Below are 18,323 nucleotides of genomic sequence, written 5' to 3'. Positions count from 1 at the left end.
ATGCAGGTCCTCGATGTTCTGGAAGTGAACCGGTTTCGGACTGAGTTGGAAACCGGACCCGCCTTGGTCCCCGGGATATGGGGGTTTGTCAGAAAGTCTGAACAATGCATACTGCCAAGGAGGGTGAAAAACTGATGGTGGTTAGGCTGAGAGAGAGAGAGAGAGAGCTGTCAGAGTGAAAAAAGGCAGAGCCAGGATTGTACATTTTATATTATTTTTGTAGCCACGTGGGGATTGTCAAACCCATTTCCTGATTGTGTAGAGCTTAAAATGTGCACGTGTCTCCCCCCCACCCCACCCCCAACCCCCCGCCTCTGGTATTCCTTGCCAAACTTCTTTATATAAATAGAGTAGGCGAGAGATCAGATCCAACTTCGTCTGTGTGGGGAAGAGAGCTGCTGTGGAAGGTTTGAGGGGAACTCCGAGCTGTCGGCGTCTTAAACATGCCCAGCCTCCCTCCTTGGCTGTCTCTCATCCACCAGCCAGAAGGATTCTTTCACCGGATCGTCAGAGTGAAAGCTCCGCTTATTCAGGCAACACGTGGATAAACTTTATTTCCCCACCGCCTTTACAAAGAAGTGTCACTTATTCCGCTGAAGTTAACGACCCAGAAAGCGCCACCGTCCAAGAGAATATCACGTTTCGTGTCATTTTAAATCCTTCAGTCCCTCTTTTTTGTTGTTTATTTCCCCCTCCCTCCCTTTCTCCCGCCCTCTCCTTTCCCCTTCCACCTTGATCCCTAAAGGAAAAGGCAAGAGATCCCAGGATTATTTTTTTTAAATATAATTATTGCACCGGCCGAAGTCGCCTTCTGTTGTATCCCGGCTCAAAGATGCTGCTGGTTTCTGAGCTCGCTCTCTTTCTGATTTACACGGCGTTGTTGCAAAGGGACTCCGCTTACGAATCCAGCCAAGACTATTACGATGACTATCAGGAGCTGGGAGAACCGAAGGTAAGGGAGGGATTTAAAACAAAATGTTCGCTCCAGTCCCCTGGGCTGTCTTAATCTGTTGTTGCTGCCTGCCTACTGTATCACTGTTCAATGAAGGAATCACCTTCACTTTCTTACCAGCGCTCCAGGATTTCGACGATACAAGCAACAGGGAATCTGAGGGCGAGGAAATTTGGAAGTGTGATGATTGCGGAGCTTTTTCTAACCTCTGTAGATTTTTCATACATCGTCAGTCACAGTCTGACACTTTGCAACTTTTAACATAGATGCAACTGTTGCTGTACTTGTAACTTTGTGATAACAAGATAGTTTTCCAGTATACTTTTATATATATTTTAGTCAACGTCGAACGCTTGTGAAACTTTATATATATGCAACATTATTTTGCATATCTTTTCATACACCACATGAATTTTCAATGCATGCATATAATCTTAATGCATATTTTCTGAGCCACATATACTTTCAACACATAACTTTGGATGACATTCTGCAGACATATTCATATGAAATAGTTAGAATCTGAGAATTTGCCTCCCTCTGAAATAGAGTGGTGAACTGTACACAGGAGATAGGGTCGCTGGAAGATTTGCTTTGGGTGTTAACTGAACTTTCGTTGGACTTTCTCAGCGACCTTCCGCCGGCTCTTTGTAGGTCAAAACACCTCCCCGCACAGTCTGGCCAAAGATTTCAGTGTGGATGAGAGGGAGAGAGTGAAAAAAGATCCCAGTCGGCTAACAGACGGGGGCGTGGGTCTGTAGTAGAATGAAGTTCGCTGAGAAATTTAGGAAGCAGCATACAAAAACTGCACAGAGAACCTCTCTCTCCTTCAACTCGCCTGAAGTGACATGGTCCGTCCCTTCACTTTCTGTTAACAATGAAATGCCAGGTTTACCACAAGGTACATCTGCAACAGTGAGAGATAGAATGTCAGACACGGAGATTTGTAAATCAAAGGCTCCTTCCTTATTCTTTGAGAGAACAGTGACATTTTGTTAAAAGAAAATTCAGTAATTTATGTGAGTGTGAGTGGATGAGTGTGGAGGTGGGGCAGAGGACAGCAGTAAAGAAGAAGGGGTTGAGGAATGTAACGCAATGCGAAACCCACTCCAGAGATTTGTAGAAATCTACTCATTGCTGCTGTGAAAGGAGAGAGTCAGAAGGGAAATAGCAAGGATAACCTTGCAAGTTCGAGAGAGTCTGAGGATATTGAAAATTCCTGATGAAGGTGTCAATGAATTTAAAGGGATAGAGTCATAGCCATAGATTCATGGAGATGTACAGCACGGAAACAGACCCTTCGGTCCAACTTATCCATACTGACCAGATAGCCTAACCCAATAGTATCTCATCTGCCAGAACTCCCCGGCCCACATCCCTTCAAACCCTTCCTGTTCATATACCCATCCAGATGCCTCTTAAATGTTGCAATTGTGCCAGCCTCCACCACTTCCTCTAGCAGCTCATTCCATTCATGTACCACCATCTGCGTGAAAATGTTGCCCCATAGGTCCCTTTTATTTCTTTCCCCTCTCACCCTAAACCTATGCCCTCTAGTTCTGGATTTCCCCACCCCAAGGAAGAGACTTTGACTATTTATCCTATTCATGCTCCTCATGATTTTATAAACCTCTATAAGGTCACCGCTCAGCCTCCGACGCTCCAGGGAAAACAGCCCCGGCCTATTCAACCCTCCCTGTAGTTCAAATCCTCCAAACCTGGCAACATCCTTGTAAATCTTTTCTGAACCCTTTCAAGTTTCACAACATCTTTCCGATAGGAAGGAGACCAGAATTGCACGCAATATTCCAAAAGTGGCCTAACCAATGTCCTGTACAGCCTCAACATGACCTCCCAACTCCTGTACTCAATACTCTGACCAATAAAGGAAAGCATACCATAAGCCTTCTTCACTATCCTATCGAGCTGCGACTCCACTTTCAAGGAGCTATGAACCTGCACTCCAAGGTCTCTTTGTTCAGCAACACTCCCTAGGATCTTACCGTTAAGTGTATAAGTCCTGCTAAGATTTGCTTTCCCAAAATGCAGCACCTCGCATTTCTCTAAATTAAACTCCATCTACCACTTCTCAGCCCATTGGCCCATCTGATCAAGATCCTGTTGTAATCTGAGGTAACCTTCTTCGCTGTCCACTACGCCTCCAATTTTGGTGTCATCTGCAAACTTACTAACCAAACCTCTTATGGTCACATCCAAATCATTTATATAAATGATGAAAAGTAATGAACCCAGTACCAATCCTTGTGGCACTCCACTGGTCACAGGCCTCCAGTCTGAAAAACAACCCTCCACCCTCTGTCTGAAAAACAACCTTCTGTCTTTTACCTTTGTGCCAGTACTGTATCCCTATATTCCATGAGACCTAACCTTGCTTACCAGTCTCCCACGGGGAATCTTGTCAAATGCCTTACTGAAATCCATATAGACCACATCCACTGCTCTGCCCTTATCAATCCTCTTTGTTACTGATAGAGGAGAGGGGAGTGAGGACTTTGTATATATAAACTACACAGATTCATAGAAGATGACAGTCACACATTGGGGGACGGGATGTAGGAGGGAGGGAGAAAGGACAGAAGTGGACACAAGAAAGAGAATCTGCTCTACTGCTTAAAGGAATTGAGAATGAATGTAAGCAGAGGACAGCGATTTACTGACAGATAGGGCATACAGGAAGACAGGGAAAAAGAGGGCATAAAGAGAAGATAAGAGAAGGAAAGGCATATCTATAAATTCAGCAGCCAGCAAATAGAGTGAGATAGTGTCCAGATACACACGCACAGAGATTCCACACGGAATTCTCACGCCCAGGTGAATCTGTTTTCCTCACTGTCTCTCACAAACACAGAATCTGAGAGAAACACACATGCACAGGTATATAAAGTTAGTGACCAACAAATACACTTCAGTTGCATATGTACAGGCAAGCAATTAAAAAATGACAGAGAGAGAGAGAGAGCAGAAAGAAAATGACACAAGACTTCAAACGCCCCCACTCAAAGGCAGTGAGATGCACACAGCACAATCAGACTTGTCAAAGTCGCTTAACTATATGGCTCTTTCTCAATTGGTAGGGCACTTCCATTGGCAGGAGGGGTGATACACCTTCATGTGAAGCAAGTGAACCCTTTATCAGATGCTGATTCCCAGTAAAAAAACATGTAAGAGAAGTGTTTTGAGTTCATGAATCTCTGTTTGAGGTGCATTCTGAGAGAAAATACTAACATTTCCGAAGGAGATACCGAGACACAATCCTACATCTTACACATATCTACAGGGACAAAGAGAGAGAGAGAGAGAAAGAGAATGAGATGCAATTGAGACACTATGGTATACACAAGCAGTCAGAGAAATTGACTGAGCCGGTGATGGACACTGAATGCATAAGAAATAGGTAAATGAAAGCGGGTTTTAACGACCTAATTACATGTTTAGACAATCTAGGAGGAGCTGAAGATATGATTCTGCTGTTTTGAAAGGTAAAAGGATTTCCCTCTCTGCTGTCAGAGCTGGAGGGCGCTATCACTCACTGAATGGGGCTACTGTAATTTTAGTCAGATCCTCTGCTGAGCTGATTATAACATTATGTGAAGTTTTTTTGAAAACCTTTGGATCACAGATGGTGTGTTCATGGCATTTTGCAGAGTATGTTCCAACTAAAAGCAGTTATCAACAGTGCTGCAAAAGTCAAAACCTCTCCCTGCTGCCAGCTACACAATGTATTTTCCCAGCAATTGTCTGTCCTCCAAACTTTCCTCTTGCCAGTCTTACTTATTCCGTTTTTCAGTCTCAACTTCCTTATCTTTTCCAGCTTTTCATCCTTCTTTCTTCTCTGTTCCATTATCACTTGCAAGAAATCTAAATTCCACCATGAAGTGTTGAGAATAGCTTGGGAGAAGGATTTCATGAGGGTCTATTCCCTTTAAAGTGAGCATACTTATATTATGTGCAAGAGGTGTGGCAAAATAATTTGATGAAATTCACACACCTTTTGGTTATGTGCCTAAACAAATGAGAAAGGGCTTGCCAAATGATAATTGCACTATTGCCAAAAATCTATAAGTTAACCATAAAAGATCAACAAATGTCTTGGTGTGTTATGAAAGCTAGAATGCAGCATTCAGACTGAATGATATAGCACCTGCTACACTGATGGAGCGCTAACATTTGTCCCACTTCTAATCTCATAAGTTAACCACCAATAAGGTACTTGCCAGTTTTTCTTTTCTCTCATAATTTTAAGGGTCTAGCTGCGTTTACATTTGCTGCTGTGTTTCACTATATTGCAACAATAATAACATCTCAAAAACACTAACTCACCAATGGTATTCCTCTGGTGTGTCACCGCACATTTACGAAATTTCTATTTTCCTGTTTTTCCTTCCTTCTTACTTTATGACACAACATTGCGGTTTTGTATCCCGTCAAACCTGTGACAGTATCATACTGCAGTCTTGTCACAGGAAGCAGTGCTTTTTGACTGCAGATTGATAACTGAAACAGGCCTATCAAGTTTAGCACTTGGAACATCCTCAGCCATTGTGAAGAAAACCAAAATGCCAAATGAAGCTGATTACATGTGGATATTGTGATCTGAAAATCATATAGCAGAGCATAATTACAAGGTTCCTATTGCAGAGCAAGAAGACCAACCAATATTACTGAAGCATTTGTGAACTGTGCACCATAAGAGCAGCCAAAGAAGAGAATTACTCTTAAAGGGGTTGATGTCTGCCAAGCTGACAGAAAGCTATTTTTACAAACCTATGATTATATTGTCCAAAGCAATTGTGACTATCATGACAATAGCTGCTGTGGCTTCCATTGCTTCTCAATCACTGGTGATAGCAGCCTGGGGGGAGCTAACATTATCTTATCATATGCTGCAATGTGCAAATTTATCTTTTAACTTCAAAAAAATGCCAAATTCCTTGACGTGAAGCAAGATAAGGAGCTCAGAGACCACAAATAACTATGCTGTTGGTTTATATAAGCCTTCCTAATTTTGGGCAGCAAAAGATATTGTTAATGCCTTAATAGTTAGCTCAGAAATTGCCAAAAGGATCACGGGAAATAAATGATGGGTACCATTATTTGTGTATTAAACTAAACCCATTAACTTGATTCGAGTTAAAGAAGTTCCAATTCTCCTGGATGGTCGTCTTTTAAGAAAATATCAAAGAACTGTGAGTGCAGTTTTTCCAGCAATTTCTGTTTCTGTTTTTCGCTTTAAGCTTCACCTCGACTCAAATAACTGCTTTCTCACTGTGAGATTAGTCATTGTGTGCCCCAAAATTGCTGGAGTGACACCATTAACATGTATGAATCTTATCTCAGTAGTTTAGGGCTGGTATTTTATTTTGCAATTATGTGATTTATGATCTTGACATGAGAATGAACAGCATAGGCACAGAAATTTAAAATGGAAATGTGGGAGTCTCTCTCCCCAAAGTAGTAAATACTTCAGAAAGATTGTGAAGTTTAATTTTTTAAAAATGTTTCCTCTCTGTCTTTTTTCTCTCATTCTTAAGCCTCGTTCTTCCTTCCTCTCGCTTTATAATTCTTTCTGAATTGGAATTATCATCTTTCAGTGTGTTCCTTACTCTGTACTTCAATTTCAGTGGTTACAGAGATAGACTTGATGTTGAAGAGGCCCTTACTACTCTGATAACCTCCTTATCAACTCTCACTTATCACACTTACTACACTTTTGCAGTGCAGAAATAAATAATCTGATGGGTACATTAACAAATCAAACTGCATCATCAACATCAAGGCCAATATAAGACATCAATTTCTGTTTTAATTTGTTTTTATAGCATTAGGAATTCAGTGAATGCAATTTTCAAAATTAAATGTATTGTTAAAAGTGATATTACACAGAGTGGGTTTGGTGATACATTGACTTTGATAGCCTATATAACAGCATCACCTTCTTTATTGCACATGGAACATCATCATGCTGGAAAACAATGTGGTAGTACAGTGGCTCAGTGATTAGCATTGCTGCCTGACAGTGCCAGAGACTCAGGTTTGATTCCAGCCGTAGCCGGTTGTGTGGAGTTTGTGCATTCTCTCTGGAGTCTGTATGGGTTTCCTCCCACAGTCCAAAGTTTTTTGGGTTGGATGAACTGGCCATACTAAATTGCCCATAGTGTCTAGGAATGTGTGGGCTAGGTGGATTAGCCATGGGATTATGCAGGATTGTAGGGTTGCAGGAATACGTCTGGGTGGGTTGTTGTTCGGAGGGTTAGTATGGACTTGATGGGCCAAATGGCCTGTTTCCATACTATAGGGATTCTATGATGTACAATAACTGGAATTAGTGACACACCTTACTATTAATCCGAGGGAAAACTAATGATTGATAAATTATATGCTGAAGTCATGTACATGGAATAGTTCTGACTTGTTTTCATGTCATGCTACGAAAATTGTTCTGCTTTGCTGTTGATTAATCACTTTACAACACGGAATAGAAACAATCCACATAAATTGCTCAATATTAAGGAATGCTAATATTGCAGGAATGAGTGCAACCTTCCCTATTGGCAGTGAAAGAATGATGTGATGAAGCCCATCGATATCTAGAGTAAATATCTTTGGGCAGCATATTGGTCAGTGATGTAAACGGAATATATGAAAAGTTGGACTCCTTGTGCCAGAAATTGTCCTGAAATTTCCTCTGCATGTCAATTTGGAAGAGACTAGTAGAAATAAATTGAAATTTTTTTTAAAAACAGCTTTACTACTTCAGCAAGGCGTTCGGGAAGGTTCCCCATGGGAGATTGGTTAGCAAGGTTAGATGTCACAGAATACAGGGAGAACTAGCCATTTGGATACAGAACTGGCTCAAATGTAGAAGACAGAGGGTGGTGGTGGAGGGTTGTTTTTCAGACTGGAGGCCTGTGACAAGTGGAGTGCCCCAAGGATCGGTGCTGGGTCCTCTACTTTTTGTCATTTACATAAATGATTTGGATGTTAGCATAAGAGGTACAGTTAGTAAGTTTGCAGATGACACCAAAATTGCAGGTGTCGTGGACAGCGAAGAAGATTACCTCAGGTTACAACAGGATCTGGACCAGATGGGCCAATGGGCTGAGAAGTGGTAGATGGAGTTTAATTCAGATAAATGCGAGGTGCTGCATTTTGGGAAAGTAAATCTTAGCAGGACTTATACACTTAATGGTAAGGTCCTAGGGAGCGTTGCTGAACAAAGAGACCTTGGAGTACAGCTTCATAGCTCCTTGAAAGTGGAGTCGCAGGTAGATAGGATAGTGAAGAAGGTGTTTGGTATGTTTTCTTTTATTGGTCAGAGTATTGAGTACAGGAGTTGGAAGGTTATGTTGCGGCTGTACAGGACATTGGTTAGACCACTGTAGGAATATTGCATGCAATTCTAGTCTCCTTCCTATCGGAAAGATGTTGTGAAACTTGAAAGGGTTCAGAAAAGATTCACAAGGATATTGCCAGGGTTGGAAAATTTGAGCTATAGAGAGATGCTGAACAGGCTGGGGCTGTTTTCCCTGGAGCGTCGGAGGTTGAGGTGTGACCTTATAGAGGTTTACAAAATCATGAGGGACATGGATAGGATAAATAGACAAAGTCTTTTGCCTGGGGTGTGGGAGACCAGAACTAGAGGGCATAAGTTTAGGGCGAGAAGGGAAAGATATAAAAGAGACGTAAGGGGCAACTTTTTCACACAGAGGGTGGTACGTGTATGGAATGAGCTGCCAGAGGATGTGGTGGAGGCTGATACAATTTCAACATTTAAAAGGCATTTGGATGGGTATATGAATAGGAAGGGTTTGAAGGGATATGGGTCGGGTACTGTCAGGTGGGACAAGATTGGGTTGGGATATCTGGTTGGCACGGACGAGTTGGACCAAAGTGTCTGTTTCCATGCTGTACATCTCTATGACTCTATGACTCTAAGTCACCTCAAAGGTAAGAAGTTACTTAAGTGAGACTTCAGAGGATGGATAGTCCTCTGTGTGTTACATTCTATACCCAACTCAATTGTTATGACAAAACATCTCAATCCTAATGTACATTCCAATAATGGCAACAGTCTCACCTGTGCAGCATATATTTTTTAAAAGATGTGGGACCAAACTTATGATCAGACATTCAAATCTGTGCAAATTATTACATCCAAGTTTAATACCAAACAGGATTTCAAAAAATTTGGATTCAGAAGTTAGCTCTCATTCTGAAGCATCAGGGACGCTTGTTCTGTAACCTACCAGGCAGAAAATCGACAATCTGATGGAATGCCAGTTTCACACCCAGTCTAATATTACTCATCATCCATTGGAGAGTAAAATTCACAGGGAATATAAATAATGTTTCTCCTGATCGGTCTCCTGACAAGTGGGTTCCATTAATGTTGGGATTTTATAAATGATCAAACACTGAGAGGTAAGGATAATATAATTCTGCTGAGTATCCAGTTATGAGGAAAAGCCATCAATCCACTGTATCAGTAGTAACTTGTGCTTCTCTACACCTGCTAGGTGTTTCTATCATTTTTGATTTTGTCTCAAACTTAAGCTTCTGAAGAAATACAGCAGCCTGCTAATTTGGGTTGAGCTCTGAGGATCAAGTATCATATTCAATAGCTGTGCAGACATTCATTCAGCACTCTGCTATGACATCTGTGTCAAGCAATCTTTTAATTGTGCTATTGCACCTTAAAAAACATTGCTGATAGTTGCTGCATAATTAGTATGATGGCACAAAGTGATGCACACAATATCTGTGGAATGCATGAATACTTTTGTTGAAATAAATATGAGCAAGCCAATAAAAAGTATTTACGATGTCCATTGTGTCATCGAAGAAATTCTGAATTGAGCACCTGGGTGATGAACTGATTGATCAACAAGTGAATCAAAGGTATTGCCTTATAAAGTCAATGATAGGATCCTGGGGAATGTTGCTGAACAAATAGTCTTATAGATGCAAGTTCATAAATCCTTGAAAGTGGAGTTGAAGTAGTTATTTAGCATGCTTGTCTTCATTGGTCAGAACATTGAGTACAGGAGTTGGAAGGCATGTTGTGGCTGTTAGTGAGGCCACTTTTGAAATATTTTGTACTATTTTGGTCGCCCTTCCATAGGAAGGATGTTGTTAAAATTGGGCTGGTACAGAACAGATTTACAAACTGCTGTTGTCGGCAGTTGAGAGTTTGAGTGATAGGGAGAGGTTGAATAGGCTGGGATCTTCTTCCCTGAAGCATCAGAGGCTGAATGGTGACCTTATAGAAGTTTATAAAATCGTGAGGGGCATGGTTAGGGTGAATAGCTAAGGTATTTTTCCTAGGGTATTGGAGTCCACAGCTAGAGGGCATAAGTTTAAGGTAAGAGGAGAAGATGTAAAAAAGGACGTGAGGGGTAACTTTTTCACACAGAGGGTGGTGCGTGCATGGAATGAGCTGCCAGAGGAAGTGTTGGAGGCTGGTACAATTATAGCATTTAAAAATACTGGATGGGAATATCAATAGGAAGTGTTTAGAGGGATGTGAGCCAAATTCTGGCAAATGGAACTAGATCAGATTGGGATGTCTAGTCTGCACTGATGCGTTGACTGTTTCTGTGCTGCATGAATCTATGACTGTATGACTCTATAACTTCACATTACATATATCAAAATTTGTTTAAGTTTGAGGTAGATTTTGTGAAATTACAAGAACAAATATTGGTAGTTCCTTTTTAACAAAAGTATTGTTCAAATTCAAATGAATATTAGTGAGTTATTCTTCAGATTCTATATAAGCATTAATTTGCAACTGCAGCCCTAGTTCTGCTGTTAATAGTCAAGTAAAATTGATCAGAATAATTTAGCTACTGTGTTGGAGCTCCTTCCCAAACAAGGGATCCAGTTTTGATCCATTCATTGAAGCATTTATACTGATCAACTGTTATTGTGTTGATGAGTGCTCATTGTGAGAGCAGGCTGCTGTTAATTACCTCTTTTATGAACAGCAGGATCAGATCACCTACAACATAGCAAATTGTTGGGCTGCGTAGCATCTTCTCATGTTGTAGCCATTGACCCTAATTAGCGGATGACCCTTGACCACAGTTAGTATCAGAGATAATGGCTGCCTTACATAATCTCTGAAATGTGTCATGATTATTTACCAGCCTGGTTTTAGTAACAATGTTCCTGACTTAATCCGTTTGTCCAAATTAACGCATTTGAGTTGGTGCTGTGTCCAAGCGTGCATTCACATCCCTGAATTAGCAGCAGTGCAAAGCCAGAAACATTTTTCACCATTTAAAGACAATATTTAGCCCTCAATAAACATTACTGGAATTGATCATATGGTTGTTATCACAGTGCTGTTTGCTGTGCACAAACTGGATGACATGTTTACTTTCTTAAAGTTTAAACTTAAATGGTTGCAAAATGCTTTGGGGGATGTTCTGAGGTCAGTAGAGGTGGTATACAAATGCAAACCTTTTTTTTCCCCTTAAATATTTGTTAGCCTAACCCCAACTGCTAGAGTCAGCATTAAAAAGTAATTGCAGGGAGAGAGAAAGTTATAAGTTGCACATTGTGCCCATCTGTCCAGTGGGCTGTTCAGCTTATCTAAAGTACTGGTGGCCCTGATTACTGTCAGGGAAAAAGCACATTACAAGCCTTTCAGTGTGTTATATGTAATTTTAAATCCATTAAGTGAAAACTTGTGTGTGCATTTGCCTTAATTGGATCACTTCACTGGCAAGCAAGCTACAAAATAAATCTAGTGTTCAATGGTAATGTTCTGTCATTGAGAGCGTAATAATTTTGGAGGCCATTTATAAATCAAAATGACTGTTTGAGTTGTGCATGACAGTGTCTCTGGGTAGCAGCCTGGACTTGCAAGCATCAAATTTTCATGTTTTATCTGCGCAGGAAATTGTTTAAAGCAGCTTCTGGCTGAAGTATTGCAGATTGTAGGAAGATAAGAGGAGAAGGCCACTTAATGTTCCTGGAGCCTGCCTAGTCATTTATTCAGATCATGCCTGATCTCAAATTCATCTCCGAGTCTTGATTTCTTAATCCTCAATACCTTTACAGTCAAAAGTCTGTCAACCTCCTCCTTGATGTTTTCATTTGATCAATAACTTCAATAGCCTTCAAAAACAGAAACTGCTGGAGAAACTCGGCAGGTCTGTGGAGAGAAAGCAGAGTTAATATTTTGGGTCCAGTGACCCTTCTTCAGAACTGATTTTAGCCAGGAAAAATTTGGTATATATGCTGAAGATGGGGTGGGGGGTTGCGGGGAAGGAGAACAATAAACAACAGGGGGAGATAGCGCCTAGAGAGACAGAGAGAAAACATAGTTGGGCAGATAAAGGTCAGCTGGGCAGAAACAATAGTTGCTGATAGGTGCCATTAGTGGCTGACGGTGGATTGGTTGTGATAGCAGCCAATGTGATGTCATGACCTGGTGTGTAGGGGTTGGGGTAAGGACATGGGGGAAGGTGCTCAGACCCTAAAATTATTGAACTCAATATTGAGTCCTGAAGGAAGCAGAAACTCTGCTCATGAGAGAGTCCAAGATTCCCACCACTCCCTGTTTCAACCTGGTTCACTCCTCCATCACTCCTAAGACTTCATCACCACAAAACACCTTGCCATGTAAACGCAGAAGGCGTAATACTTGCCATTTACCTCTCTACTCGCTGTCTAAGATCCCAAACACACCTTTCAGGTGAAGCAGCATTTTTTGGGGACTTCTTTCGATCTGGTCTGTTGCATTAACTGCTCACAATGTGGTGTCCTTTGCATTGTATGAGACCAAACATAGACTGTGTAACCACTTTAAAAATGACCCCGAACTTTCAGTCACTTGCTATTTCAATAGACCATCTTGCTGCCATACTAACGTTTCTGTCCTAGGCCAACTGCAAACTACCATTGAAGCTTAACACAATCTGGTGGAACAGCACCTCATTTTCTACTTGGGTACCTCATAGCCTTCAATATTGTGTTCAATACCTGTAGCGTATGTACATTGCCTTCTATTTTGATTACACTGCCCCCAGCAGATCCTGTGTCTTGTTTTTGTCTTGTTGGCTTTGCTTGCAATAGATTTGATCCATTTTCTTCTATTTAAACCTATCATTAACATCTATTTAACATCTCTGTCACTCCTTTACAGCCATTTGGACTTGGTCTTTTGCTCTGGACACCCCTCTCCATCTGTGCCACTTGTTCCTCTTCCTCCTCCTTTCATCAGCAACATAAGGAAACAAAATTTTCCAACCCCCTCCAATTACGAAGAAGAGTAATTGGTTTTGGAATGTAACTCGGTTTCTTTCTCCACAGATGCTGCCAGACTTGCTGAGTTGCTCCAGCATTTTCTGTTTTATTGACAGGAGGAGGGTGTCGCTTTGATCTTTTAGTTTAGTATTGTTTGTCGCCTTGAACCCATGACAGTACTTTCACATTGTGGCTCCTTTTCAGCATTCCCAAACTTTGCATGGCACACCAAATGCTTTTAAAATAATCAGCATTGATATTGCAACAAATAATGTTTATTTCAAACTGAAATATAAGTACACTATAAGTTTAATAAGAAATGGAAGACTACTTTTTTGACCAGAATTTCAATGTGCAATATGAGGCTGTTTCAATAAACATCACCATTTAATATTTGGTTCAAAGCTGAAAAGAATGACATACTCTGCAAACATAATCCCTTCTGATTCATGTGAGATGACAGGGTAGAAAAATCAAGTTCATAACGGTGGGTGGTAGAAAATGGTAGCTTGACAATTATTGCTTGATTTGAGATAAAAGGATTTTCTTTTCCCATTTTCAGCCAGCATTGATTCAATGGAACATATCTGAATTTGAGATCAAGGTTGCAGCCATTCCTGAGATCTTGTCTTTCAAAGAGAAACTCACAGTTAATTCTTGAAGGATGCTGCATATTGATTTTCAATCTGACAGGACATTCGTGTTTTTGAGAGAGTCCAGTGAAGGTTCGTCCTGTGATGGTAGGACTGATGTATGAGGAAAGATTGTATCGATTGGGCTTGTATTTGCTGGAATTTAAAAGAATGAGGGAGGAATCCCATAGAAATGTAAAATCCTGATGGGACTGGACAGGCTAGATGTGGGAAGAACGTTCCTGATGTTGGGGAAGTCCAGAACTGGAGCTCACAGTCTAAGAATAAGGGGTAAGCTATTCAGGCTTGAGATGAGGAAGAATTTCTTCACTCAGAGAACCTGTACAGTTCTCTCCCACAGGAAGCTGTTGGGGCCAGTTCATTAGTTATATTCAAGAGGGACCCAGACATGGCCCTTGTGGCGAAAGGGATCAAGGGGTGTGGAGAGAAAGCGGGAGTGGGATACCGAGCTTGCATAATCAGCCATGATTTTATTACATGATGGTGCAGGCTTGAATAGCCAACTGGCCTACTCCTGCACCTATTTTCTATGTTTCTATAAATCCCAGATGATTTGAAATAATACTTGAGCTTATCTTGAAGTGAGCTTAAATGTAGCTCCACAAGTGAGAGTAATGTTTTATCTGGGTTTGAACTTGTAGAATATTTAACCTTTCAAACTCAAACTCTCCTGTCCAAAGTTGCAGTTTTAATTTGAATCCATTTAACTTGTCTGTGTATGTCAGTACACAGAGGAACCTCGATTATCCAAATATCGATTATCCGAATGTCGGATTATCTGAAGAAGATCTCAAGGTCCCGATAGAAACAATACATCAATGACGTGTTTCCATCACTGATTGCATCTTTTGTTTACAATGATTAAACACGAACCTGGCTTACTGAAATGTTGTGGAGGTAGTCCTGGACATCGATAAAAACCCGGGCACCATCTCCAAATAACTGACTGCCCACCCTCTCTCTCTCTCTCTCGAGCGGTGGGCTGCTGCCTAGTCTCCTGAACGGGGAGTGGACTTAGCAAGTGTGTGTGTGTGTGTGTGTGTGTGTGTGTGTCTGGGGGGGGAAGGCTTTAGCAATGCAGCAGCTCCCTTACACGCAAGTGTGTCTCTGCTCAGAAACAAACCCTGACACAGAGAGAGGGAGCAAGGCAGTCAGACCGAGGAGAAAGGAGACTTCAGAAAACTCCGAGCCCCAGAGCAGAGGCATTGAAGATCTGAATGAAATAGTGCCCGCCCATCTTGTTCACATAATCAAGGTTCCTCTGTATTCCTGTTGTGTCCTTGCAGCCTCTGATTTTGCTAATTCAAGTGATCTAATGCATCAGCGAAGGAGGCCAGTTTTCCCAGCAAGTATTTATCTTATAACAGATGCTGGGACTCATTGTACATGAATCATCTCAATTCTCCCTTCAGTTCATAAACACTTGACAGAACTTTGTGCCTCTTGAGTGTGCCGGCAGTACAATACTCCCATTTCTTCACATAGAACTGAAAAGAGCTGTAATAGTTGAAGTTGATAATTTTCACATGTAGCTGGCAAGCTATATGACATGAGATCTTCCCTGTCAAGAAGGCAGCAAGATATTTGAACCTTTGGTTTTTCTACATTGTACTTTGGACATAAAGCCTTTCATATTCCCTGTCATTGCACTGTAGTTCGTGTGCTTAAGAAGTCCTGTGCAATTCCATTTGTTTTAAGTACTCGTTGGTCACTCTGAAAGTTTCTTTCTCTGTTGTTTGCTATGGAAGCTCTTTGCAAAATAAATAAAGCCCTTTCAAGCTATCCTCCTCAGCAAGCTGAACAACAGCAATCAGCTGTGCACAGCTGTCAATGCCTGTAGATTCATCAGGATACCGGGAAAACTGGCTCCATGTATTTTCTGGATCACCGTTGCTTCTGTGTCCTACAAGATGGCTGCAGTGCTCCTGTTGATGGGCCTGTGGGAATGTGGGACTCTTGCTGCTTTTGCTGCTTCTTTGCTAATCAGAGTGCAGACAATTTCCTGGCAAGCTGATAGAATGAGAGCTTCAGCAATTGCATGAGGCGTTTTTGCTTTGGCAATCAATCTGGCAACATTGTAGCTGGCTGCTTGAGGGAGATCAGATACTTTTGCTGGTTGTCTCATGAGAAAGATTAGGTTTGCATTCTGTTCTTACAGCTTTTTGTAGTAACTGATGCTCTTTTGGAGGTAAGTGGCAAACTTTCGGAGAGATGTTTCTGTTTGCTTGGAACCCCTGCTTAGTTTTACAATGGGATGGAGCCTGTAAGGACTGTATGTAAAACATGCAATGAACATAATCATTTGAATTAAGTATGTCCAAACTACAGCTTGATGACATTCCTGCAGCCGCCAACAGCAGCTCAGTTTGGCAGAGTCTTACAGTTATGTGGACAAGATGTAGTTTCTCCAATCGAAATGACGCACACACAAAAAAAACGCTGAGTTTGTTTACTTTGACATATACATGCAAACAAGCCTTTTCTACTCTGACTTTAAACAAAGTCAATGCAATCAATCTTAACCATGTCCACCTCGATGACATTTTGCAACTCGCAATCGTGCATCTCAAACCTGATGTCATCCAGATACTGACGGCCACGTTTCAGCTACTCACCTCACATAAAACATTGCAGACAACAATCTGTTGTGAGTAACAGAGTTAATGGTAGTTAATGTTGTCATATCAGTGGTTGGTTAGCTGACTGGCTGCTTTGCAATGCAGAGTGATACAGGTCCAATTCCTCCACCAGCTGAGGTGATCATAAAGGTCCCTCCTTCTCAGTCTTGCCCCTTACCCAAGGCATGGTGATAAACGCACGACTAGTTTTCTCTCTGTAATAAGAGAGCAGAACTATGGTGACTTTATCTTTGATGATGATGATAACCCTCATGTTAAACCACTATTGGTCATAACTCTGCAAAGAGAGAGCAGTCCTGTGCTCTGATAGGACAATGGTGACTACTTTTACTATCATAATGTGGGGGTGCCAGTGTTGAACTGGGGTGGACAAATTTAAAAATCACACACCAGGCTATAGTCCAACAGGTTTATTTGAAAATACAACCTTTTGGTTTATTTGAAAATACAAACCAGGTAGCTGATGAAGGAGCGGAACTTCAAAAGTTTGTACTTTCAGATAAACCTGTTGGACTATGACCTGGTGTTGTGAGATTTTTAACTTTTACTATCATAGGCAATGTGTTTTCACATAATCCTGCTTGATGTCAGGTTACATTGTGTTTGTATATATATATATCCGGTTATTTATTACCTGTTGATTAATGTGGCCCTCAATACAAAAAGTCTGGATTCCCTTAATTTAGATTGTAGCTATTGTTTTACATGTTATTAACTTACTTTTTCTGTAAGAAGAAAGGTAAACTTCAGTTCTTTGCTGTGAAAATTAATTTTGCAAGCCCTGCCAACATCAGCAACATCGTATGAAAAAATACCAATAAACTCTGAGTGCCAACCTTCCATTCTGGTAACGGAATCCAAAGCTTCAATCTCATACAAAGGCCTCCTTGGAACGACTGTACACTGGCACATTTGATTGGTTGATGGTGATGTTACACTGACTTAAAAGTGATCACGTGATCATTACCACAGGAATGCCTAGGGCATGGGACTCTTAAAAAACCATTGTGACATGTAAATAAGACAGACATTCTGATAAGCCCTGATGGAGATAGGCAGAAATTACTGTTATGTAGGGTGTCAAGGAGAAAATAAATAAATATTGACATTTTAAAACATTTCTAAATTAATTTAAAAATTACTTTGCTAAATAAAAATGACTTAATGATTGCAACTACTCTGGCAATCTGCTGTAGTAGATGGCTTAGGAAGCAATTTCCTATGGTATCCTGGCACCTCAATCTGACCCATTGCTGTTCACGCATCTGGCTGCGTCAAAATTGGTTGCCCATTCTTACATTACAACAGTGACTTTAGTTAATAAGTACTTTGTGGGATATCCTCCAAGGCACAAAATATATATGAGCTAATTTCTCTATTGCACTATTTATGGCCCATCAAACACCATGTTTTATTTTTGTTTAGTCACAGATTGTGGGAATCACTGACTGGGCCAGCAGTCATTGCCCATTCCTCATTACCCTTGTGATGAGGTGCTTGCCAGGTCATGTCATTGACAATTACAGAGTCAGCCAGACTGAAGGAGGTCTGAGTCACATATTGAACAGGAAGGATGGCAGCATTCCTTTGCTAAAGAGCCTTAGTGAATCCAATGGGGAATTATTTACATTCAACAATGGTTTTTAGGCATAATTTTTATTGAATGCCATGGTGAGATTGAAACCCATTGGCACACCACACCACCCCTCTTTTGTCACTTACATGATGCGTAACGTATGATGGAATACAGTTTGTGTTGCGCTCTACACTAGAGTCTTGTATTGCCTTGGCACATAAGGAGCC

The 18,323-nt window shown here is 41.1% G+C and overlaps 1 protein-coding gene across 1 annotated transcript in view; it reads left to right on the top strand.

Annotated features, from left to right (window-relative positions):
* The first annotated feature begins 361 nt into the window (after positions 1–361).
* vegfc (vascular endothelial growth factor c) overlaps positions 362–18,323 on the top strand; it is a 234,832-nt gene continuing 216,870 nt past the window's right edge. Inside the window, exon 1 of the mRNA XM_060835045.1 lies at positions 362–952. Within this exon, the coding sequence (XP_060691028.1) occupies positions 833–952 (120 nt within the window). The 5' untranslated portion in view covers positions 362–832. The remainder of the gene's footprint in view (positions 953–18,323) is intronic.

Source organism: Hemiscyllium ocellatum, chromosome 2 (genome assembly GCF_020745735.1).
Source record: "Hemiscyllium ocellatum isolate sHemOce1 chromosome 2, sHemOce1.pat.X.cur, whole genome shotgun sequence".
Classification (NCBI taxonomy): domain Eukaryota; kingdom Metazoa; phylum Chordata; class Chondrichthyes; order Orectolobiformes; family Hemiscylliidae; genus Hemiscyllium; species Hemiscyllium ocellatum.
Note: the sequence above shows the minus strand (reverse complement) of the source record. Positions and strands in the feature narration are given on the sequence as shown.